General features: G+C 46.0%; 2 protein-coding genes across 4 annotated transcripts in view; both read right to left on the bottom strand.

Moving 5' to 3' along the window:
- Positions 1–3,011: 3,011 nt before the first annotated feature.
- On the bottom strand, positions 3,012–5,002 carry LOC121441642. 2 transcript variants are annotated; one of them, XR_005973483.1, is made up of 3 exons: positions 3,932–5,002; positions 3,225–3,616; positions 3,012–3,141 (listed from the first exon to the last, which is right to left on the bottom strand). XR_005973483.1 is itself a non-coding variant. In XM_041642851.1 (2 exons), the coding sequence occupies exons 1-2, from the start codon at positions 5,000–5,002 to the stop codon at positions 3,284–3,286; spliced, it is 1,404 nt and encodes a 467-aa protein (XP_041498785.1). In that variant the 3' UTR covers positions 3,160–3,283. The 2 variants fall into 2 exon arrangements, 1 of the variants encoding a protein (XP_041498785.1); XM_041642851.1 differs by lacking the exon at positions 3,012–3,141 and having other exon boundaries at positions 3,160–3,616.
- Positions 5,003–15,476: 10,474 nt separating this feature from the next.
- LOC121441644 (E3 ubiquitin-protein ligase RLIM-like) overlaps positions 15,477–25,850 on the bottom strand; it is a 195,184-nt gene continuing 184,810 nt past the window's right edge. The window contains exons 3-4 of one of the 2 annotated variants that reach the window (XR_005973484.1): positions 17,884–18,036; positions 15,477–17,268 (exon numbers count right to left, since the gene is read on the bottom strand). The gene's annotated coding sequence lies outside the window, so the exon portion shown is untranslated. The remainder of the gene's footprint in view (positions 17,269–17,883; positions 18,037–25,850) is intronic. The other variant, XR_005973485.1, reaches the window with a different exon arrangement.

A 25,850-nucleotide genomic window follows, 5' to 3' on the forward strand; every position in this document is an offset into this window, starting at 1 on the left:
GGGAGCTAAGGTGGGAGAATGGGGCCGCTTCTGCAGCAGATGTGCTCTCCAGAGAGGGCAGAGGAGATGCCTTGTCACCCACCCGGAGTTTACCGGAGCAGATGGTCCGCGAAGCCTCAAAAACGCGAGGCAGTAGGAGGTGCATTGCATAGAGGGAGGTGGGACAAAGGATTTAAGATGGAAGTGGGAGAATTTCTTTTGCCTGCTTTTGGGACCCTTTTCCTACGGGGGCGGGAGACTGGGAGCAGAGGAGGGAGGGGCAAATTGCGATGGGGATGTAATATATGAGAGAAGAATAAATAAATACGTACATAATTTTTTAAGATTGGGAGAATTTAAGATAAAACTGAGAATTAGGACGTGAGCGGAATTTAGACACTGAACCCGGGCTCAGAAAGAAAAATAAAGATGAGAGAAGCAAATAAGCCTCACCCACTGAATGTCAGCAGCAGTAGCTGAAAAATACTAGCCTAGAGACAGAAACTTTGGAACAAGCTGGGAACAGAAAGGGGGCCAGGAAAAGTTAAAGCAAACGAATCTGAAGAGACTAATGGGAGAGTACCAGCTAATCCGCACCTCACTGAAAGACCCCAGTGGTGGGCAGTCTTTCAGGCTGAGGAGACCCTCCCAAGGAACAGCGAGTCACTCTTCGGATGCAAATAGCAAGAGGCTTTATTCAGTACACAGGTACCTGGGGCGACTTAGTCTCTCGGGAGACAAGCGCGCCTGCAGACTGGGGGAAGGTCTTTTTATAGGAAAGAGGGCAGCAGAAGCAGATTACAGAAGCAAATGCATCGTTAGTGGTCAGTTGGAATGGGGCAAGGGGCACAGGTGGTTTTTCCTCTCCCAGCGCAGATGTATGGGAACAGATATCCTGTTAATTGATGTCCTGCCCGAATCTATGGATATAAATATCCTGTTTTGCAGCCAGGGACCCTGACCTTACTCTGCACTTACAGTCGTTCATCAAAAGCTTTGTGAAATGACGTTACAGCAGCCAAGCTGGGATCTTTCATAGGGGGAGTTGTCTCTTCTGTGAATTACTGATATTCTAAGTTGGGCACATGTGCTGACTATAGGCATCCTGTTTCCTTAAGCAAACGGGAGGTTCTCATTAGAGCAGGCCAGCTGCGGGTTCCTTATCGCTTGGGGCCAGATGGCTGACCGGCTGACCGCAGATATCTTGCCTGGCTTCTCCGCCCTTGTTCTCAAGTCGAACTTCCCTGCTCTAATGTTACTTGCGTTGCTCCAAAGTTTAAGCCTGGCATTGCTGCTGCTTAGCTGTTTGTCTATACTGTGGGGGTCTTTCACCCCCCCCCTTTTTCTATCAACTGAATAAAACCCTTTATTCATTTAGCTGTGGTATCCATGTCTTCGGGATCAAACTGTCTAAGCTGATGATACTGTTGTGTCAGGACCAGAGCCTGGATGACAGACAGCCTGTCCTTCATGAATTGGACCAAGCGATTTAGGATACAAGGCCCAAAAAGCAAGATTAAAAGTATAACGATTAGGGGGCCTATGATGGAGGAAACCAAGGTGGTAAACCAGGGAGACCTGTTGAACCAGCCTTCAAACCATCCCTGCTCTGACTGGAACAACTGCTGTCTCTGCTTAAGTCTTTCCCTCAGTTTTGCCATATTGTCTCTGACTAGGCCAGTATGGTCTGCATAAAAACAACATTCCTCTTTCAGGGCAGCGCATAAGCCTCCTTCTTGCAGGAACAATATATCAAGCCCCCTGCGGTTCTGCAGCACCACTTCTGACAGAGAGGTTAGGGATTTCTCAAGGGCACTGACTGATTCTTCTAAGGCCTTGATGTCCGTATACATTGCCGCTTGAAGCTGTCTGAATTGGCTGGTAGCTACAAGGGCAGAAGCACCAGTTCCTACCCCTGCTGCTATACCTCCTGCAGTTAGTCCTCCTACCAGCAGGGCTAAAGTAAGGGATACTGGTTCTCGTTTGAATCGAGGTCTCCCTTCAAAATGACTGTAAATATATTCAGGATCATGATATGTAACTTTAGGCCATAATTCAACTAAAACACAGTAATCAGAGGTCAGGTTAAGTACAGTTGTTGATAGACAAGGGGTGATCCCAGTGCTACAAGCCCAGTAGGTACCGCTTGGTGCGGTTAAATAATAACCGGATGGGACGGGCTGTCGAGTATTGCATAAAGCTTGATGAGAGCTTGGGACCGTTCCCATGCAGAGTCCTTTTCCTGATACCTCCGACAGGGTTAGTTTGTGCTGGGGAAGACCGATGCACTGTGTGGGTGGCGAGTTATATACGACATAGGTACCTGTCACTGCTATCCCTTCATAATAGGGGGGTCTGGAAATCAAGCATAGCCAACATTCCTGGGTCTTATTGGGGTCTGTCACATTTAAGGCTAGATATGCCCCCTGGACTAAATCAAGTAACCTGTCCCCGGTCCCGGATTGGTAGGGAGTCGGGGAGGCTGTGAGTGGGGTAGAAGCAGTTGATGGGGTGGCTGGTACATTGAGGGGAGCTTCTGGGAGCACTGCCTGGCCGGGCTGTGATGGGGGTCTTTGGTCAGAAATAACTAGATTAGGACCAACTGCTTGGCGGGCCGTTTCCACTTTTAGTTTTATAGTGAAGATGGCACCTAGGTCCTTCTTAGTCATTCTGTTTGGGAAGTACCATCGGAGGCCCCAAGTCCTCCCTGTCATCCAGTTAGACTGCCCTGATGCTCGACCTCGGGGGGTGAAGGTGATGTTTAAGGGCAGGCAGGTGGGGTTGCCTTTACATTTTCCAGTATTCTTTGCGGAACACTCCCTAGGGGAGGTGTAGTTCTTATGAACAGTGATCCAGTCCCATGAGGAGCTAGGCTTCCAAAACGCATCCCCGGTTGTTTCACATCCCCAGGCATTACAGAATAAGCTTTCCCATCCTCCACAGCATCGGACCTGGTCTCGCTCCCGCCCATCCCGGGGACAGACATAGAAATCCAATTGCCCCAGGAAGCATCTTCCTTCAGGGCTTCCGCAGCCGAATTTTCCCCCAGGAGAAAAGCGGCTGCCTGCCCGGTCCTTTAACTGTGTAGGTAGCAAATCAGGAATATCCCATATCTCTGATCCTGCTGCAAGCTGGCAGAAATCCGGGGTAAGTGGGGGCCACCAGGTGTCTATCGCATGGTTTGCCTGAATTTCCCAGACAACTTCTCCGACCGAGGACAATACCTGCCATTTTAGGGAGCGTACCAGGTGAGGGCTGTCTCCCCGGACTATCATCCCTAGTCCCAACAAGATCCATAAACCAGTCAATGGGGCCCCCGGGTAAGTCTTATCTTTAGAGGGTTTTGAGAGCGCTGGACCCTCCATAGTGGTTCTGCTGTATCTCCTTCTGTACGAGCTGTTTTTACGTGGGAGGCGTGGACCCAGGCCGCGATGCCGTCAACTTTCAGTGCCGTTGGAGTGGTTAGCAGCACGGTGTAGGGTCCTTTCCAGCGGGGTTCCAGATTCTTAGTCTGATGTCTGTGGACCCAAACTGTATCGCCAATCTGGTAGCTGTGAGGTACCGCTGGTCTGTCTAATTGTTCCTTATAGGCTGCAGCGAGTGGCTTCCAGACCTCTCTCTGCACGATCTGGAGTGCCTGTAAATGAGCTTCCAGAGAGGGGCTATTAGCAAAGTCTGAAATGTTGGAGTCAAAGAAATTAATGAAGGGCGGGGGCGCCCCATATAGTATTTCAAAAGGTGTGAGCCCGTGGGGTCCTGGTGTATTGCGAGCTCTGTAGAGGGCTAGGGGTAGTAGGAGCACCCAGTCTCTAGTGCCAGTTGCAAGCGTTAATTTGGTCAAAGTCTCCTTAATAGTTCTATTCATTCTTTCTACCTGTCCTGAACTCTGGGGTCTGTATGCACAATGTAATTTCCAATCAATCCCCAATAGCTTGGCCACCAACTGACTTACCTGGGAGACGAAGGCAGGTCCATTATCAGTGCCCAGCACTTGGGGCATGCCATACCTGGGGAAGATTTCTTCCAGCAGCTTTTTGGTCACAATTTTTGCGGTCTCATGCTTGGTCGGGAAGGCTTCCACCCATCCCGAAAAGGTGTCCACAAATACCAATAAGTACCGGTATCCATACATGCCTGGTTTTATTTCAGTAAAGTCAATTTCCCATTGTACTCCTGGTCGATGTCCGCGGATTCGCACCCCCTGTCCCACCTTGGTTTTTCCTGCATTTACCTGTGCACATGCTCTACATTTGTCCATAACTTTTTGGAGGATGCTGTCTCGCCCTAATAAATAGCAAAAAGTTTCCTGCCGGTCTAACAAAGTTTTCATCTTTCGGGGGCTTAGATGGGTCAATTTATGTAAGTAATCAAGCATCTTATAAGTGTATGCCATCGGCATCACTGTTTTTCCCTTCCATGTCCATTCGCCCGTTTTCTGGTCCTGCTCCGCTCCCATGTCTGCCAGGAGCTTTAGATCCTCCTCATCATATTTGAGGGGGTCTCTCTTATCTTGGTGTATGGGCAGTATGGCTAGCGGAGCCTGCAGGGCCACCTGTTTGGCGGCTTCATCAGCCAGCCGGTTTCCTCGAGCCTCAGGGCTGTCTCCTTTCTGGTGTCCTGGGCAATGTATAATGCTCAGTTTCCGAGGCAGAAATAAAGCTTTTAACAAGGCTAAGATCTCTGTTTTATTTTTAATTTCCTTTCCTTCTGAAGTCAGTAGCCCTCTTCTTCTGTATATTTCCCCATGAACATGAGCAGTGGCAAAAGCATATCGGCTGTCAGTATAGACATTGAGCTTCTTACCTTCTGCCATCCTCAAAGCTTGTGTCAAGGCGACAAGCTCTGCTCGCTGCGCAGAAGTCCCCGCAGGCAGAGGCTGTGCCCAGATCACCTCGGTCTCCGTGGTTACCGCTGCACCCGCCTTTCGCTCACCTTCCCGCAGAAAGCTGCTGCCGTCAGTGTACCAGGTGACATCCTCATCCCGGAGGGGTTGATCCGTCAGGTCCGGTCTGGTCCAGGGCATTTCCACAAGGATAGGCTATTGGCCGCCGCCAGGGCCCCAGCCTTTGGGTCAAGACCCCTTTTCTTTCCAGTAGGCACATTGGTCCTTGTCGAGGGGTAGCCCTCTTCTGTCTCCCCCCTGTCTATCCTGTCTTTGCCCTGACACTACGGTGGCCAAAAGTTTACTCATTTCCTTATGTCTCTTGCGGTCCCTCTCTTTTTCCCTTTCCTTTTCCCTCTCCTCAGCTTCTTTTCTTAGGCGGTCCTCCCTCTCCTCCTGAGTCTCCCTCTTATTGAAAATCTTTTCTGCTTCCTTTAGCAGATCCCTGAGTGAGCTTTCCCTGAGGTTCTCTAGACTCTCCAGCTTGCGTCTGATATCTGGAGCTGACTGCCAAATAAAAGACATGGAGATATTGGTCTCCTGTCCGGGGTCGTCAGGGTCATAGGGAGTATATCTGCGGTAAGCCTCTTTGAGCCTCTCAAGGAACGCAGAGGGAGTTTCCTCTGACCCCTGTATAACCTGCTTTACCTGAGCCAAATTCGTTGGGCGTCGAGCCGCCCTGTGGAGATCCGCTATGAGCAACTGGCGATAGAGGGCTAGGTGATTCCTACCTTCCACCGTGGTGAAATCCCAAGAGGGGCGTTCAAGGGGAAAGGCAGAATCTATTTCATTAGGCAATTGGGTGGAGCGGCCATCAGGTCCCCGGACTTCCTTCTGGGCTTCCAGGAGGACCCTCTGCTGTTCCTCCGAAGTCAGCAGGGCCTGCAGCAGCTGTTGGCAGTCGTCCCATGTAGGCTGATGGGTAATCAAAATAGATTCAATCAGAGCAGTCAACCTAGAGGGGTCCTCAGAAAAAGGAGGGTTATTATTTTTCTAGTTGTAGAGGTCTGAGGAGGAGAATGGCCAGTACTGCAGTTGGCCGTTCATTCCCGTGCGAAGAGGGAATGCCTGTGAGGAGGTTGTATCCGCTGCATGCAGCTGGTCCCTTCGTCCCCTCAGGCGTGCGGCCATCGGAGAAGGACCAGCAGAGGCTGGCGCTGCTTGTTCTTCTTTTCTTTCAGTTGAGTCAGCCTCATTCGGAGGCCGTGGAGCTGGCTCCTGATATGGGGGAGGGCCCTCCGTGAGGAGGTCCATCAGTAGGTCATCATCTGGGGGCAAGACTTTTGGAGGAGGGGGCTTGGGCACCGGGGACTTGGTGAGGGTTGGGTACAGGGAGGAGTGGGGCGGAGGTCCCGTTGGGGTGGGAAGGAGTGGAGGGGGTAAAGTAGGTGCAGAGGGGGTTTCGGGGTGACGAAAGGCTTGACCCAGGGCGGTGGGTCATAAGCCATCGCCTCCCAGATCACGATATACGCGACCTGGTCTGGATGCCCGTGAGGGCCAGGATCCATCACTTTAGCCTTTACCTGTAAGATAACATTGATGTCAAAAGTACCATCCCTTGGCCAGCCCACATTGAACGTGGGCCATTCCGAGGAACAGAAAGTTACCCAGCATCTCTTCCGAACGTCCACTGACTGGTAATTTGCAATGTCTTGGACGTCTCGCCAGTGCTGTAAAGTCAGACTTAGAGGGCTGGTTACAGATTGGCCCATTCTCTCAACCGCGGTGACAGTAACAATTAGACAGACAAACAAAATACAACTTAGACAGACACAGAAACTCGCAGCGCGGCTTTGGCATAAAACCGAAAGCAAGAATTCAAACGGAGACTTTGAGGACCCAGGCTCCTCGTCTCCCAAAAGAGTCACGAATCCCTCAGACAGTGGGGCAGCCCCCAACAGTCCCAGTTCCACGCGACTCACAAACTGCAAATGGGCCACGAATCGGGCCCCCAAACGCCACTGGGACGTCTCCCAGGGCTGCGGTGGGGAGTACGAGCTCGTCAGCTCCTCCCCGGGTCCGCCAAATACAAATCTGATTAGCTAACCAGTACAAACGCAGGCGCAAACATAAAAGACAGAAGACAGACAGAAAACAATTGTGCTGGCCAGCTTACCTCCCGGTGGTGAGTCGGTGGTCCCTGGGCAGGGGTCTCCAAATCTCGGTGGGACCTCCAAATGAAAGACCCCAGTGGTGGGCAGTCTTTCAGGCTGAGGAGACCCTCCCAAGGAACAGCGAGTCACTCTTCGGATGCAAATAGCAAGAGGCTTTATTCAGTACACAGGTACCTGGGGCGACTTAGTCTCTCGGGAGACAAGCGCGCCTGCAGACTGGGGGAAGGTCTTTTTATAGGAAAGAGGGCAGCAGAAGCAGATTACAGAAGCAAATGCATCGTTAGTGGTCAGTTGGAATGGGGCAAGGGGCACAGGTGGTTTTTCCTCTCCCAGCGCAGATGTATGGGAACAGATATCCTGTTAATTGATGTCCTGCCCGAATCTATGGATATAAATATCCTGTTTTGCAGCCAGGGACCCTGACCTTACTCTGCACTTACAGTCGTTCATCAAAAGCTTTGTGAAATGACGTTACAGCAGCCAAGCTGGGATCTTTCATAGGGGGAGTTGTCTCTTCTGTGAATTACTGATATTCTAAGTTGGGCACATGTGCTGACTATAGGCATCCTGTTTCCTTAAGCAAACGGGAGGTTCTCATTAGAGCAGGCCAGCTGCGGGTTCCTTATCGCTTGGGGCCAGATGGCTGACCGGCTGACCGCAGATATCTTGCCTGGCTTCTCCGCCCTTGTTCTCAAGTCGAACTTCCCTGCTCTAATGTTACTTGCGTTGCTCCAAAGTTTAAGCCTGGCATTGCTGCTGCTTAGCTGTTTGTCTATACTGTGGGGGTCTTTCACTCACAATTGGCTAGAAAAGCTTGACCACCAGCTTCAGACCCCAGTTCCCACAGCCGCTGGACGAGAAAACCAGAAACTTCTGGGTAAATCCATTAGCTAAATTAATACATGAAGGCTACCTCCATTTTTTTCACTATATCACAGTTTCCACAATCACACAAGTGTTAATAATAGTGTTTTTTATTTACATAGGTATAAGTCAATGAGTTCAAGGCACACAGTCCTGAGGTTATTTGTTGAATAAGGTAATGTTTTGAATTGATTTATTCCAAAAGAATCTTCCTCATCTCGTTCACATCTACTTTTAAAAAAATTTCTTCAGGCAGCACACATGATATAATAAATGACATTATGGAGCACTTAACCATGTGCCAACGTGATGCTAACAGCTCTTTTGCTTGAAGCTGCCTTACAAGGTTGATACTTTTATTTTCACCTCCTAACAACTAAGAAAAATTAGGTCATAAAAGTGAAGCAGAGTTATGTCATAACTGGCAGAATTCGGATTTCAACTTGAGATTGACTTCAGTGCCCAAGTGTGCAACTCTAAGAATGTCTTCTTTAGCCGGGTGTTGGTGGCTCATGCCTTTAATCCCAGCACTTGGGAGGCAGAGACAGGTGGATCTCTGTGAGTTCGAGGCCGGCCTGGTCTACAGAGCAAGTTCCAGCACAGGCTCCAAAGCTGCAGAGAAGCCCTGTCTCAAAAAATAAAAAATAAATCGAATGCCTTCATTAATGTCAGAAACTTCATTACTCTAAAGATAAGAAACACGTGCATGCATTCCAAAATGAGAATTCTAGGAGACAGAAGAGATGTCTCAGCAGTTAAGAGCACAAGCTGCTCTTCTTAGAGGACAAGAATTCAATTCCCAACATTCAGTTCCCAAGGCTCAAAAGACTCCAGTCCCAAGAGATTCGGTGGCATCCACTGACACCAGGCACTCAAGTGGTGTGGAGAAATAAATGCAAATAAAGCACCCATACACATAAAATAAATATTTTCATTATAAAATGTGAATTCTTTCATTTTAGACAACAGCAGAGCAACACCCTCTTAGACAAATGGGTAAAATCCTGTGTGTATAGTCCTTATAACTTGGAAGGTTTGGACTCTCTTCAGTGACACATAGTATATGTGTAGCCATTCATGTGGGAATCCTTCTGTATATGTGTTGCTTTTATTGGTTAATAAAGAAGTTGCTTTCAACCAATGGCTTAACAGACTATAGCCAGGTTGGAAGATATACAGAGAGAGAACAGGCAGAGTCAAAGAGAAGCCATGTACCAGCCACCAGAGACAGAGGCCTAGTGGAGCCTTCTGAAACTGCTGGTAGGCCACAACCTCGTGGTGATGCACAGATTAATGGAGATGGGTTAGTTTAGGATATAAGAATTAGCCAGAAATACGATTAAGCTATTGGCCAAACAGTATTGCAAATAATATAGTTCCTATGTGATTATTTCGAGTCTGGGCGGCTGGGAAATGAACGAGCAGCCTCCTCCAACAAGCTATGGCCTGGGATTGCATTTCACATCCAATTCACTGAAACTTGTAGAATTATGGCCTGCCCCTTGGGCAAATCACCATCTTAGCTTTTGTACAAAACTGTGTTTTCCCACTCAATCACTACTTCCAACTAGTATCAACTAGGTAAATTTTTAAAGGGTTCATTGTTTTTAAATGACTCATGTTTAAAATTCTACATGTGAGCAAAAACAATAGCAATTTAGGAACATAAGCATATGCCACACTAACACATTTGCAGTTTGGTTGCATTATTTCATTTTTAACATTCTTTAGTGCTATAACACGAAAATCTAATCCTCCTTATCAAAGCTGTATATTTCCCTTATAAATTAGCTTCTATTATCTAGTCTCTCCCATAAAGACCAGTTTTTGACCACACATATTCTGTCTAATTATATAAGCTATTCAAGAGGATAGAATCATGAATTCTAACTCTAACATAACTTGGAAGTGTTTTATAGACAATTGTTTAGACCCTGGTAAAAAAATCTCTTGCTGCTTCTAAGAGCTACTCTCTCCCTCTCCATTTACCCTTCTTATCAGTGCTGAGTTCTTTCCAGACTGCCACAAAGAAAGAAAAAAAAAGAAATTCTTTAAGACTGTGTCAACTTCGAGATACAAGCCAATTTCCTTAGATTAGCGGGGGTTTCTAAATCTTTCTTTTTCTCTTTTTTTTTCCTCTTAGAGGGTCAACCTAGGACCTCATGCATGCATGCCAGACAAGTGTGCTTCCACTGAGCTCCAACCTAACCCAATATATTCAAAACACTCCTATTTCAGATTATAGTCAGTAGAAACTATTAATGAGGCAATTTCGGCTATTTGGGGCCAAATCGCTGTGTAACTTATACTTGCATTACTCCTCAGATTCAGACGAAGCACTTTTCAACTGCTTGGCAGCCACATGTGGTAGGTGGTCACCACGCAAGGTGACAGAGATCTGCCTCATTGCTCTGTCTGATGCATTGTCACATGCCTTCTCCAGAAGGCCCTCAACGGAGCATCTAGCTCCCTGTTACTCAACTGAGACTAGCTAACAATATTAGGAACACTTGAAGCTGGTAAGAAATTCTGATAGTTGGACTCCAGCCAAGTCCTATTTAAAACAGGATCAGCATTTTGCACGATGCCTATGCAATTAGTTTGCATATGAAACCTTAGGAAGACTGCTTTCACCTCTTCTTGAACACATCCAATTCATACCTGAGGCCTATATTACCCTTAAGTGGTTCGAAATTATAACAAAAACATTTATCAATCTTTTATTGAGTATCCTTCATAATCCCAGAACTATATCGTATGTAAAGAGCATTATGAGGTAGGGGCTAATTTTGGTTCCTTATCTTTTGTTACTTATTGCTTTGTGGGGAAAAAATAGAACTTTTCATAAAAATTAAAATTTTTTATCTTTTTTTCTTGTATTGTGGGAAAATGTTTTATTTTAGAATAATTTGGAGGAGGGTTGGTGTCACACGCCTTTAGTCCCAGCACTCAGGAGGCAGAGGTAGGTGGATCTCTGTGAGTTCGAGGCCAGCCTGATCTATAAATCGAGTTGAAGGACAGCCAAGCTTGTTACCCAGAAAAAGCCTGTGTCAAAAAAGAATCTAGAATAATTTGGGTTTACAGAAAAGTTATAAAGATCCTGCTCTCATCAGCTTCTCCAAGCTACCCCTAATTGCTAACATTTATGGAACTTGGCATGTTAGTTAAAAAGCAAGACATTTCTGTGTTATGACACTACTAACAGAGACATTCTGAGTTCTCCAGCTTTTAACATGTATTTCCTTGAACCATTATAGCTTCCAATTAAGGATAATATGTTACATTCAACTCCCACATCAGCTCCCATAAATAACAGAGGACCGGGTATAGACCCGTACAGTGCAGAACCCTGCTGATACAGGGTTAGGGTTAGGGTTTGTTGCTTCAGTCTCTGTGAGTTCATATGAGCTTTGATAATGGTGATTTAGAGGGTCTTGTTTTCTTGGTGTCCTCTCTCTGCTCCTACCTTTACACTTTTTCTGCTTTATCTTTCACAGGGTTCCCTGAGTTCGGAGGGAAGGGATTTGATGGAGCCACCCCATTTAGGGCTGGATGTTCTAAGGTCTCTCACTCTCTGCATAATATCTGGCTGTGGGCCTCTGTATTTGTCCCCCTCTGCTTCAAGCTGTGTCAGGTACGGATTCCATCTCATGGAATGGTCCTTAAGTCAAATTAGGAATTGGGTGGTTACTCCCACAGCTTTGGGCCACCATTGCACTAGCACATTTTAGAGATGGGACACCATTGTAGATCAAAGGGCTTGTGGCTAGGTTGTTGGCGGTGTTTCTCTTTTGAGAGCTTGCAGAGTACCTTTGTGTATGAAACACTAGCACATAGGGGTGAAGGCTCTTTGAGGAACCAGCTCATCTTCTCCATGTTCAAGGAGTTGTGTAGATGTTGTCTTCAGCAATGGGGACTTGCTGTCAGTTTCTGGAAAACAACTTATAGTCTTGTCAACAGCCTGGGTTGTTGAGGATTCCCATGGGACCCCTTTGGCCAACAACTCAATTAATTGTAACCCAATCCCAGTACTGGAAACTTCATTTGATTTCAAGAGAGATCTAGTTGAGACTCAGTCTCATCTATTATTTGGTGATTTCATCTAGATTGCCTCTTCATATATGTGCATATTTTAGGAAGCTTCTACTCTATTAGGTTTCCATATTACCCCTCAAATGATCTTTCATTTTAGCTGTATCCTCCTGTATTCTTTCCCTCATCTCCCCTCTTCTCCCCCTCACAATTTGATCCTCCTATTCCAGGCTCTCCCGCCATCCATAACTATCTATTCTAGTTCCCTTTCCTAGGAAGATCTATCTATTCACAATAGTCCCTTACTCTAGCCTATACCTAACTTCTGTGGTTCTATAGAGTTTGGTTATCATTGATGTAGCAATTTATATCTTCCATGTAAGTTAATACATACCATATTTATCTTTCTGAGTCTGGGTACCTCACTCAGGATGACTTTTTTTGTAGTTGATGCATTTACTTGAGCATTTCATTTTTTAAAATGTCTGACTAATTTTGTAAACATACCACATTTTCTTTATCCATTCTTCTGTTGAAGGGCATACAAGTTGTCTCCAATTTCTGGTTATTATGACTAGAGCATCAATGAACATGATTGAGCAAATATCTCTTGTAGTAGGATGAAGCATCCTTTATGTATATGCCCAAAGTGGTATAACTGGATTGGTTCCTATCTTCCTAATGAACCACCACACTGATTTTTGTAGTGGTTGTACAAGTCTGCATTCCTACTAGCTACAGAAGAGTGTTCCCCTCACTCCAAATCTTTGCCAGAATGAGCTGTCACTTGTTATTGATCTTAGTCATTCTGACAGGTATAAGATGAAATCTCAAAGTAGTTTTGATTTGCATTTCCCTGATGGTTAAAGATGATGAATACTTCCTTAAATGTTTCTCAGCCATTTTAGATTCCTCTATTGAGAATTTTCTGTTTATATCTATACCTCATTTTTAATCGGGTTATTTACTTTCTTGATATCTAGCTTTTTCGGGGTTCTTTTTATACTTATATTAGCTCTCTATTAGGTTTGTAGTTGGTAGAAATCTTTTCCCATTCTGTAGGCTGCCTCTTTTGTAGAAAGATGATGTCCTTCACTGAGCAGAAGTTTTTCAGTTTCATGAGGTCCCATTTAATAATTGTTGACCTTAGTGCTTGTGCTAACAGTATTCTCTTCAGAAAGTCTTTTCCTGTGCCAATGCATTCAAGGCTAGTCTCCAATTTCTCATCTATCATGTTCACTGTGTCTGGTTTTATGTTAAGATCTTTGATCTATTTAGCCTTGAGTTTTGTGCAGGGTGGTAAGTATGGGTCTATTCAGATTCTTCTACATGCAGGTGTCCAGTTTGACCAGCATCATTTGATGAAGATGCTGTCTGTTTTTTAGTGTGTATTTCTGGCATTATAAAAACGCAGGTGTCCATGGATGTTGTCGATTTGTGTCTGGGTTCAATTACATTTCAGTCATCAATATTTTTGGTTTTATGTTAATACCATTATGATTTTTATTACTATAGCTTTGTATTATGATTTGAAACAAGGGATGGTGATACCTCCAGCAATTTTATTATTCAGGTTTTCTTTAGCTATCGTGAGTTGTGTGTATGTGTGTATGTTTTCATATGAAACTGAAAAGTGTCCTTTCATGAGCTGTGAAGAATTGTATTTGAATTTAATTTTGATGGGAATTGGGGATCATTTTGAATTTTTAGAGTGCTCTCAGTAGGATGGCCATTTTTAGTATATTAATCCTACTGATCCATGAGCATGGGAGGTCTTCTGATATGAGTGTTGGGGAGGGAGGAAGAAGGCTTTATCAGGTGTTCCACTACAGAGATGTGGATAAGACTGGGTGTTTGGACTTGGAGGAGTGGAGGGAGAGGTAAAATTCTGCATTTATCCTACCTGCTACCCTTGCCAGAATGAGAACTTTTCCAAAAACTTAAGCAAGGATCTGGGTTCAATTCTCAGCAATCCTTCGCCTTGCCATAGTCTAAGAATTCTTTCATCTTGCTCAAACATACTCAAGAACTTAAAAACAGGATCCAGGGAAAATTCAAGCGTTAGACTTTTATGGGCTGGAGAGATGACTCAGCAGTTAAAAGCACTGATTTTTCTACCAGAGGTCCTGAGTTCAGTTCCCAACAACCACACAGTGGCTCACAACCATCTATGTTGGAATCCGATGCCTTCTTCTGGGATGCATAAAAACTAATACACACAAATAAATAAATCTTTAAAAAAATATTTACATTTAAATTTTTTCTTACATCTATTTGTTTATTTTGTTTATTTATTTACAGGGAGTGGGTGTTAGAAGTCATTTCTTTCCTTCCACTATATGAGATACAGGGATTGAACTCAGGCAGTGCAGTTTGGGGACAAGTGATTTTACCCACTGAGCAGTCTCACTACCCCAGCATCCAAGATTTAAATAAAAAATTATCCTAAAACAAAATTGACCTGTCACTTTTCTTGGAACCATAAGTAAAAGGAAGTGAATACATACAGATTGCTTAGTATAATCCAGTTTGTGTGTGTTTGTGGGGGGTGGGTGGGTATTGGCATGTCTACCGGTGCATATGGAGACCAGAGGCTGATGAGTGTTTTCACCTATCACCCTCCACCTTTTTTTGAGACAGGGTATCTCACTGAACCTTGGAGCTCCTTCACTAGGTAGGCTGGCTAGCCAGTGAGCTCCAGGAACCTACCTTCCACCACACATACCCCCACTCAACTCTGAGGTTGCAGATGCAGCACTAGCCAGCTTTTATGTGGGTACAGGGATCTGAACTCAGGTTCTCATCCTTGTGTACCATAATGGTAAGCCAACTCCTTAGCCTGAAAGTTCAGATATTTTGCTGAACACTTTATAAAGTTGTCTTCACTTGATTCTCGCATGCTCCTTGTGCTTTTATTTTTCAATGGTCTTTGCTTCTGGAATGATTTTTTATTAATTAATTTTTATTCATTTATTTTTCATCCTGTCTGCAATTTCCCCTCTCCTTCTGTTCCCTCCCCCTCCCCATCTACTCCTCCTCTGTCTCTATTCAGAAAGGGGCAGACCTTCCATGAGTGTCATCAAAACATGGCATGCCAAATTGAGGTAGGACTAAGATCCTCCCTTTGTACTAAGGCTGGGCAAGGCAAACCAGCATGGGAAGAAGTCCACAAAAGCCAACCAAAATGTTAGTTAGGGACAGGTCCTGATCCCACTGCTAGAAGTTCCACAAATAGACCAAGCTACACAACTGTCACACACATGCAGAGGGCTTAGGTCAGTCCCATGCAGGCTCCCTAGCTGTGGGTCCAGAGTCTGTGGGCTCTTATGAGCCCGGGATAGTTGTTTCTGTGGGTTACCTTGTGATCACCCTGCCTCCCCCTCATTCATACAATCCTTCCTCCCTCACTTCAACAGGATCCCCAGAGTTTGTCTCTGTTCTTGGCTGTGAACCTCTGCATTTGTTTCCATCAGCTACTGAATGAAGGTTCTCTGATGACAATTAGGAGAATGCCTCTTAAAATTATGGATTTTTAAAGATTTGAAAAACAAAACACAGAAATGGAACAAACACTTTAAAATGGAGTGGATTAGTCAAGTATATAAAAGTGATTTTAATGACAACATTCCTGTAGGAATAGGATTTGTCCAATTTTAGACCCTAGTAATTTGAATACAAAACAATCTAACAGGTTACATTTGAAGATCAATCTAAATTTCTATTTATTTGTACAATTTATTTCATTAATATTTTCAATAGTTGTCTACAAATAATGGACCAAAATATCAAGAAACATATTGTTTCTTAAAACTACTTTGAAAACCAGCACTCAGGAGGCGGAGGCAGGCCTCTATGAGTTTGAGGTCAGCCTGGTCAACATAGCCAGTTCCAGGATAGTCAGAGGTACAGGGAGACTTTGTCTCAAACAAACAAACACAAAGACTACCTGAAAAAAAAAAACCCGATTATGTTCTATTCTGGAAGACCAGTAACTTACATCAAGATTCTAGAATTTGATTTGAGTAATAATTTTTTTTGTCTATAGTCTTCATATTGGAATGAAATAAATTCCATTAAATTTGTGTTATTTATACATAGGAAGCAAAGAAATCTGCAAGTCTATACATGACATTAAAGTTCAGATGTGCCATTTGGAAGAAGCTGGAGTACCTCTTTCTCAAAGCAGATGTGCTTTACACTACCTAATCACACTGATCCTCTCCTTTCCTGTTTGTTTGTTGTTCTTGTTTCTAAAGTTCTTCAGAATCTTCCTATTTCCCTTCAGTCCAGTGGTTGACTTGGTGACTTGTTGATCCCTAGATCAGCCAAATGCAGCAACGGAGTCCTTTCTAGAACAGCCTGACCAAAGCCCAAAACAGTGAATAAGGACTCCCCATGGGGCGTTATAGAACAGGTAGGCGATCATGGGATCCATGGCCACTTGTAGTACTTCCCATTTTGCCATAAGGAGGTGCAGGCAAGTCGGGGGACAGCCCAGTAGGATTGGCGAAAGAGGTTTAATTAGCTCCTCTGTGCTGCCAGAAGCCAAGCAGTCTCCACAACTATTTGCCACTCTCTCAAGTGTCCGGGTCATATCTTTCGGTGAGTCCTACCCAGTGATGTGGGCGGCCAGTTTAGTTTCTGCTTAAGGGAGTGGCGGTGGTCAAGGGAAGCTTTGCCATAACCTATGCACAGCACAAGGGTGAAATTGACCTGTTGCATAGCTGCAGATAATTTGCCCTTGACAGAGCAGGTTTAGCCACTGACACCCTAACACCAGGATATCCATGGTGTAAAGTAGGGGGTGAGAAAACGCCTCTGTGGAAGTGGGGGAGGGGAAAGCAGAGAGGACTAGGAGGGCGGCAGAGAGGGTGGGAGACAGCTAATGCTTCTCTTGTCAGTACTCCTTCCCTATTTGGCCTCATCCCACTTTTTCTACCATACTAGGACTGGCCTTCCCTAGACCTTTGACTGACTTGGAAGTCAGTCCTTAGCTGCCTCCTCTCCTGAACTTCTAGAAGCACATGAGTATGTCTGAGCCACGAGGGTGTGTGTGTGTGTGTGTGTGTGTGTGTGTGCGCGCGCGCGCGCGCACGTGTATATTCTCCCCATCTAGGCCTCCTCTGGCAAGCCTTCTCTTCCCACCCACAATGCTTCATGAATACACCGAACACACTGAGTAGTGGGAATGTTTGCCCTTAGCACAGTAGCTAACTAATCCAAGTTTCCAGGCCTGGCGTCCCCTTTTACCACTAGTGGTCCCTTTGCCCGGCATGGGCCCTTGGATGAGGAAGCTGTCTGTCCCACAGGAAAGAGGTGAGTCTTTTCTTCTCTGGGAGACATGCTCCCCCCTTCTGCTCCCAATGAAGGTGGTTTCAGCCTCAAATGCCTTTAAACCTGGGGAGAAAAGCCCAAGATTACGCGTTAGTCCCCAGTTTGCTTCTGCCACCTGCTGTAAGGAAGTGGGCTGCTGCAGAGGAGCAAGCACCAGGGAACCTTCACGGTCTCAGAGGCCCTAGTTGATGACTGGAGAACAGAGTCCTCAGGAAGGGATAAGCTTTCAGGGCTCTCTGTAAGCCAGGCAAGTAGAACTCCCCTTGAAGTGCAGGGAGCTGCAGGTAAGTAAGGCTCTCTCTCTGTCTCTCTCTCTCTGTCTCTCTGTCTCTCTGTCTCTCTGTCTCTCTCTCTCTCTCTCTCTCTCTCTCTCTCTCTCTCTCTCTCTCTCTCTCTCTCCTCCCTCCCTCCCTCTCTCTCCTCTCTCTCCTAGAGCCTCGTGAAAGTGGGCCAGGAGACACTGCTGCAGAGGCATGCTGCCCATGCTAGATATGACATCATCTGCTGTCCTCAACTCTTGCAAGCTCAGACACAGGGAGGCTGAGCCGTAAGGGGCTCGGAACGGTGCTTAACTCACAGAAAGGAGGAATGGGTGTCCTTGGTAAGACTGGATGTGTGCCCAGTGTTTCAGTTTTCACAAGACAAAGTAGATTTTAAATTTTCAAACCCAGTACTCACTCAATCTGCCAGGTCTGCAATACTTTCCAACATGTCTGGAGGCTGCAGAATACCAGCGGGAAGGAAAATGGACCAAAAGCAGTCTTCTTCATTTTACAGAGTAGGAGCAACTACCATTCTGACACCAGTTCCGTATTTGGCCTGAGGAAGAAACTTAAGACAGAGCAGAAAGGAACAGATACCAATACTCTTCAATTTAGAAATGTGAGTAAGAACTTTCCAGAGACAAGCAGTCAAATGTGGGGTCTGTGGATGCAGTTTAGACTTAAAAGGCCTATGCAGAAGAGCCATTGCTGAGAAAGAAAGCATATCTAGAGTAGTAAGTAGTGAGGGAAAAGGCAAGGCTTGCAGACAAGGGCGTGGCACAAAAGAGCCACTTGAACTCTGGGCTGGAATATAATGAAAATGATTTCTTTTTCCTTCATTTATTTATTTATTTATTTATTTACTTGCTTATTTACTTATTTAGTTTTTCGGGACAGGGTTTCTCTGTGCAACAGCCCTGACTGTCTTGGAACTCGCTCTGTATACCAGGCTGGTCTCAAACTCACAGAGATCCACCTGCCTCTGCCTCTTAAGTGCTGGGATTAAAGGAAAAAGGCATGTACCACCACTACTTAGCTCCTTTTTTTTTTTTTTTTGGTTTTGATTTTTTTTAAGAGTGTTTCTCTGTGTTGCCCTGGAACTTGCTCTGTAGACCAGCAGGCTAACCTCAAACTCACAGAGATCCACCAGCCTCTGCCTCCCAAATACTGGTATTAAAGGCTTGTGCCAGCCTGGCTAAAAGTGATTTTTTACAACCCGGAAATGTTCAGTGTGTAGTGTGTGTGTGTGTTGTGTGTGTGTGTGTAGGAGGCAATTGTAGTTAGGGATTTCTGTGATAATGCCAATATGTAAACCATGACCCAGTGTCAGACACTATCATAGCCACCCCCTGTTCATTAGTGTCACATACTTGCCTGAGTATTTAGGCTTCCAATATAAATTAATTAGCATCATCCCAGCTCAATAACTCTTAATAGTTGCATTCTATGCTATTGTTTAGCTGTGATGCAATTGAAGCCACTGAGAGTTGGTTTTAGGATAGCTTTTTGTATTTTTCTTCTGGGGGAATATGCTGGCTATTTTTAAGTCAAGTCACACAAGCTAGATAGAACCATTGGAGAGAGGGGGCATCAACTGATAAAAATGCCTCCGTAATCTCAGACTGTACACAAGCTTGTAGAGCAGTTTTTAAATTAGTGAATGATGGGGAAGGCCCATTCCATTGAGAGTGGGGTTGCTGGTCCTGGGTTCTATAAGAAAGCTGGCTGAGTAGGCCAGGTAGAATAAGCCAGTAAGCAGGACCCCACCATGGCCTCTGCATCAGCTTCTGCCTCCAGGTTCCTGCCTTGTTTAAGTTTCTGCCCTGGCTTCTTTCAGTGATGAACAGCAATGCGAAAGTGTCAGTCAGATAAACCCTTTCCTCCCCAACTTGCTTTGGTCATGGTATTCCATCGCTGCAACAGCCCTAACTTACACAAGGAGTTTTAGAAACAACTAACTCTTCTGCATGTATTCAGAGAAACAAGGGGCCCTGGGACTGTAGGCCACCATCTTCCAGCCACAAGGAAAGACAAGATAAAATTAACTAGACATCTAAAAAGGACAGGAAGAAAATCTCCTTTGATGTCCCTAATGAACTCCAAATTAAAAAAAAAACTTTCTGAATACAGTTCTACATTTACTGATTGTTATTAGAATTTGAGATTTCTGTTTCTTATAATACAGTGTTTCTAACTAGTACAGGGCCAAACATGAAATGAGTATATGGACTGGATAAATTTTAAGGATTCCACAATCAGGGGTATAATTCTACGGTTCAGTGGTGAGGTTACAGGGAAGACCTCATGGAGGAGGAGATATATAATCTGATCTGATAGATTAACATTTGTTTTCCAGAGGAATGAGTACCAGTTTGCCACCCTTGCCAGACAACTAATTCAGAAGAAGAAACAGTTCTTTACTCAAATCCTCAGTCATGGCAGCTCCTGTGGGGGACAAGCTGGTGAAATGTTTTCATATTTATTATGACCCATAATGGTCTCCTTTATACTTTCTTCTCCCTGTTCTACATTGGATTCCTTGAAGGTTATGGCTGTCAGGCATCGATTCTGCATCATTCAATGAACAAATGGGAAACTCAAAAGTGAGGGCTAGAATGAAAACTATCAGTTTTTTGACAGACACCCTTTTGGATGTTTTTTGTTTTATGCTCTAATGCAGAGTTTGCATGTGTCATTTCTCTGGGAAGATAAGATATTATACCCACGAATATAATTTCTATAGTAACTGCCTACTTGGTGTTAGAAGAAACCATATAATGTTAAAAAATGGTTTAATAACCATTAGATTGTTCAGTTTATGGAATACCAATCACAGCTGAATTCTGACTATTTTCCTCTATTGGGCAGCAAGAGTATACCACTTACATGGTTTTCTGTTAGAACTATTTATGTTTATAATTATTCACATTGCTAGACACAAGGAGTTCTCTAAGCTCTATTAACATTCATATTTATTTTTGAGATGAAATTCACTAAACATACAAAGAACTGTTTTACAGTGTTCAATTCAATGGCAAGCAATATTTTCATCTACCACCTCTCTAGAGTTTTAAATCCTTTCATTATCATAGGAACAATTCCTGCTCACTAAGTAATCACTCCTCATTCACCCTCCGCCCACACCCTGGCAACCACTAATCTGCTTGTCTCTATGGATACGACTGTTCTGGATGTATGATATTTTAAACATCAGACAGCATGTCACTTTTGTATCTCGCTTCTTCATTTTAGTCCTATGATTTCAAAGCTTACCTGTGTTGTATCTTTTATCCCTTAAGTTGTGTTAATCTCTATTTAAGGCTGTGTTCTATGTAGGGAAAGTCCAGCCAATCACCTTGCTTGAAGGGCGGGATCTCCTGAGGTTATTATTTACTTATAAATATTGCGGGTGTGCTCCCCGCCTTCCCTTTTTATTTCCTGCTCATCGCTGGAACCCTGGTTTTGTAAGCTCTCCCCTTCTTCAACTTAATAAAGCTGTTATTAAAGCTAGCCTGATTAATCCTATTTGCCGGTCGTTTACACCCCTTCATTTTGGCACCAATCGTGAGGCTTTTCGGATACCTGCCCTGCCTCAGAGCCTCCCGGAGGACCTCTGGGAGCCAGCGGCCCCCCTCACCAGAGGCCTCTCCATCCACACAGATTGTACCCTCTCAGCACAGCTCCCTGCCTAGATCTTTCCTGGACCTTCGAGAAAGTCAGCAACCGGAACTCAGGAAGGGCAACTTGGCCCTGCCCGCCATACTACTCGACTGCACCCCTGCCCCTGCCCCTCCCGGGCCGCTAGCCCGCCGCAGTTTTCTTTTTTCTTTTTATTTATTAAAGATTTCAGCCTCCTCCCCGCCACCGCCTCCCATTTCTCTCCCCCTCCCCCATCAAGTCTCCCTCCCTCGTCAGCCCAAAGAGCAATCAGGGTTCCCTGCCCTGTGCGAAGTCCAAGGACCACCCACCTCTATCCAGGTCTAGTAAGGTGAGCATCCAAACTGCCTGGGCTCCCACAAAGCCAGTACATGCAGTAGGATCAAAAACCCATTGCCATTGTTCTTGAGTTCTCAGTAGTCCTCATTGTCCACTATGTTCAGCGAGTCTGGTTTTATCTCATGCTTTTTCAGACCCAGGCCAGCTGGCCTTGGTGAGTTCCTGATAGAACATCTGTTATGGTTTTGGTCCCTTTAAGAGACAAGCCACGCCCACTCCCTCCCCCATCCTCTGAGGCAGGCTGATCTTCAGCTTCCGGCCTGAGCTTGTTCTCTTTTCCATCTTCCTCTCGGAGAGACAGCTTCTCTTCTGCCTCTCTCCCCACTTCTCTGCTTCCCCCTTCTCTGTCTCTTTCTCCTCTCTCTCTCTCTCTCTCTCTCTCTCTCTCTCTCTCTCTCTCTCCCTCTCTCTGTTCCCCCTTCCCCCTCCATAACCCCCTGAATAAACATTCAACCTCACCCTGCATGTCGTGTCTATCCATGTTTCTGTCTTCTGCCTGCCCGCCATGTGTCTCCCTACCTGGGACCAGCCATCGCTCAGGGACCAGCAGCCGTCTCTGCCTGGGGCCCACTGCCTGCTGCCACATGGCCCGCCACCACTGCTCTGGGACCAGCAGCTGTCTCTGCCTGGGACTGTCTGCTCCCAGGGCCCACTGCCTGCCACCACATGGCCTGCTACCACCATTTGGGACCTACAGCGTTTCTGCTGCCTACTGCCGCGGGGATCTTGCAGCATTTTTTAAAAAAGAATATTAATGGTGCCATGACTCAGATGATTCTCCCGCCCTGGACTTCCACCCGGGGCCCGAGTTCCGGCTTTAGGTGCCATCCGGGACTCTGAGCTCCCTCCCGGGGCAGAATCAGTACCCAAGGACCTTTTCTGCCAAGACCCACGTGTTCCATCTGCCTGGACGCAGCTCCTCCAAACAACAAATCAACTAATCGTGAGTGTCCCCATCTCGGCCAGCTTAACCATCTCTTTTAACCCAAGGGATTGACCGTTGAGCTCCTGGCAACCCTTTGCGGTTTCTAGGGATGGGGGGACCTCCAACCGCGGGCCTTCAGGGCCTCGGTTGTTCCCTTCGCTGGCATTCAATTCAGCTTGTCTCCTGTGCTAAGCCCGTGCCTGGGATGGCGTGGCCTTAGCCAGCCCCTCAGCTCACCCATGCCTGGAGGCCCGGGGTCTCTAGTTTTCCCTCTTTTTCTCTTTTCATTTCTTTTCTTCCTTCTTTTCGTTGTAACTGCCGCTACTGTGTAGCATGCCAGTACAGTGCGGCCTGACCTTGGCTGAATCCCTCCTGCCTGGGAATCCCTCTCCCATTGGAGGCTTGAGTAGATTCAGCCAGGTTATAGCACCCCCCCCCCCCGTGAGCTCGGACACCTGTTCACAGGGCCTGGGTGTTTGTGCCATCTGCATCTTGCCTTAACGGGGAGCCGTTCTCGTTGTGGGCTTGAGGTGCCATGGTTTTTGTGGGTGTTTTCTCGGCCTTGACCATGGGAGCCAAGCCATCCAGACCTATCACTCCGGCCTCATGCTTTAAATGCCTCACACTTATCAGTCTCTTTCAAAAATGGCCCCAACTACCTTAAAAAAATTTAAATGGCCAGTTTTTTGGGTTCCAGCCTTTTGCCCCTCCCCTCTGCGGCTTTTGTTATGGCATGGCGGCTCACCAACAGAGCGGACAACATGTGGCAGTCGCCATCTTGGCTGAAGGCCAGATGGGTCAGGTGACCTTTTCACCATCTTGGCTGAGAGCCAGGTCACGTGACCACACTCTCCTGGTTTTACCCTGCCTTCTCACCCGGTTTTCACTAAAATTCTCCTGTTAACTCTGTTACATGTGTGTTTTTTTTAAATATTTATTTATTTATTTATTATGTATACAATATTCTGTCTGTGTGCAGGCCTGAAGAGGCCACCAGACCTCATTACAGATGGTTGTCAGCCACCATGTGGTTGCTAGGAATTGAACTCAGGACCTTTGGAAGAGCAGGCAATGCTCTTAACCGCTGAGCCATCTCTCCAGCCCCTGTTACATGTGTTTTGAGCAATGGCATGTCTCTGATAGGGCCCATCAGAGTCATCCACGTTGCCCAATTACTGTTCACTCTTTCTATGTATAATTGTTCATTACATCTCATTTCAGACTACAAAATCATGAGTCTCATATTTTAAACTGGTATGTACCTTTAAGTTTCTTAAGCTGTTTTCTACCATTGTCAGTTCTGGCATTAACTTCCAGTGCCAGCAGTTTCTTCTTTCTGCCCTTTTACAAATGTGGATCTTACCTGTTAAGAGCCAATATACTGCAGCTATATTTAATCCAGCCCTCAACTGCTCAGAGATTTGGGGAATGTGATATTTAAGTATTTAATATTTAAAAACTTTTCATAACAAAAGAGACAGGTTGACTCCTAGAAGCACACTCTTATTTCCTCCAAAGAAGACAGAAGACAAATGGACACCAGAATAACGTCCTTCTGCAGTTCGCTTTGACTGCCAAGTGCTGACCATTGGGCAAAACTGCCTTTCATCTAAACTAAAGACCTCTAGACGTGGACGGAATCACTGGAATTGACAGCCTAGCTGCTCAGGTCAAGGTAGGCCTGTCTTCCTACAGATTTCTTAGCCCACAGGATCTTCTGCAGCCTGGCAGGCCCTGGGCTAAACAGGAAAGCTCGAGTGCAACCTTCCATGACCATGGAGAACCCAAAAAAAGAGTAGCTCTGGGTGCCAACCAAGTAAGTTCTCTGTCATTTTTTAATCAGTAACTCAAGTAAAATCTTATCCTTCTCAAAGATCTCTGACAGTTTGATAGCTGAGAGGTTTTCCCAGATTACCTCACCAAACAAATTTCAAACCAAATTTATCTCTTATGCTACAGTCATTATATGTCTAAAACTTCTGTTTTCATAAACCCAAGGAGTTCTTGTGAGTTCCAGAGAGCTGAATTAAAGAATCTACCTTAAACAGGTCAGATACATCCCCCTCAATTCCCTGGTCCTAAATTTTTTTTTTAACCTTAATTTAACTTTGTTCTTTGTACTGCCAATACCTTAGGGACACCAGACATTCCCATGCCACAGACATCGGTCAGAAGCAAAGAGACCAGCTATGCCAGGATGTTCCCAGCACACAGCCTTCTTCAGGTCCCCCCCCCCCAAAGATGACGCCCACAAATCAGCAGGAAGCAGTTTTGAGAATTCGCCGCCCCAATTCCTTCAAACTGTGGTGTCTAATCTGCTTTTAATTATAAGGAAGACCTGGGAATGTTATGGTTTTGGTCCCTTTATGAGACAAGCCATGCCTACTCCCTCCCCCATCCTCTGAGGCAGGCTGATCTTCAGCTTCCGGCCTGAGCTTGCTCTCTTTTCCATCTTCCTCTCGGAGAGACAGCTTCTCTTCTGCCTCTCTCCCCACTTCTCTGCTTCCCCCTTCTCTGTCTCTTTCTCCTCTCTCTCTCTCTCTCTCTCTCTCTCTCTCTCTCTCTCTCTCTCTCTCTCTCTCTCCTTCTCTCTCTGTCCCCCCCTTCACCTTTCACCCTCCATAACCCCCTGAATAAACATTCAACCTCACCCTGCATGTTGTGTCTATCCATGTTTCTGTCTTCTGCCTGCCCGCCATGTGTCTCCCTGCCTGGGACCAAGCCATTGCTCAGGGACCTGCAGCCGTCTCTGCCTGAGGCCCACTGCCTGCTGCCACATGGCCCGCCACCACTGCTCTGAGACCAGCAGCCATCTCTGCTTGGGACTGGCTGCTCCCAGGACCCACTGTCTGCTGCCACATGGCCCGCCACCACCGCTCAGCCCACCTCTCTGGAACCGGCAGCCATTTCTGCCTGGGACTGGCTGCTCCCAGAGCCTGCTGCCTGCCACCACGTGGCCTGCTACCACCATTTGGGACCTACAGCATTTCTGCTGCCTATTGTTGTGGGGATATTGCAGCATTTTTTAAAAAATGAATATTAACATCGCCATTGTCTCAGTGTGTGGGTGCACCCCTCGTTGTCCTGAATTCCTTGCTCGTGCTCTCTCTCCATCTGCTCCTGGTTTGGACCTTGAGATTTCAGTCCGGGCTCAAATGTGGGTCTCTGTCTCTGATTCCTTTCATTGCCTGAACCCCACTCGCTTCCTTGCCGCGGCTCTCTGCCCAGGTCTAGATCCCAGCTGCATGTCCAGGTGCTGGCACCCACAGAGTGCCCAGTGCCCAGTGTGACACGCTGGTCCGCGCACAGCAAATGGAGCTCAGGCCTTACACAGCTCTTACACAGGCTGCTGGCCTTGAAGCCACTGCTGCCTTGGTAAACACCGAGGTTTACTGCCCACGCCTGCGATCACAGAAGTAAGGCAAATGGACCACAGGGTGTGTGACTTGACCCAAGCGCAC

This window comes from Microtus oregoni, unplaced genomic scaffold, assembly GCF_018167655.1.
Source record: "Microtus oregoni isolate MIOR12 unplaced genomic scaffold, Mior012 000080F_ref0000499, whole genome shotgun sequence".
NCBI lineage: Eukaryota > Metazoa > Chordata > Mammalia > Rodentia > Cricetidae > Microtus > Microtus oregoni.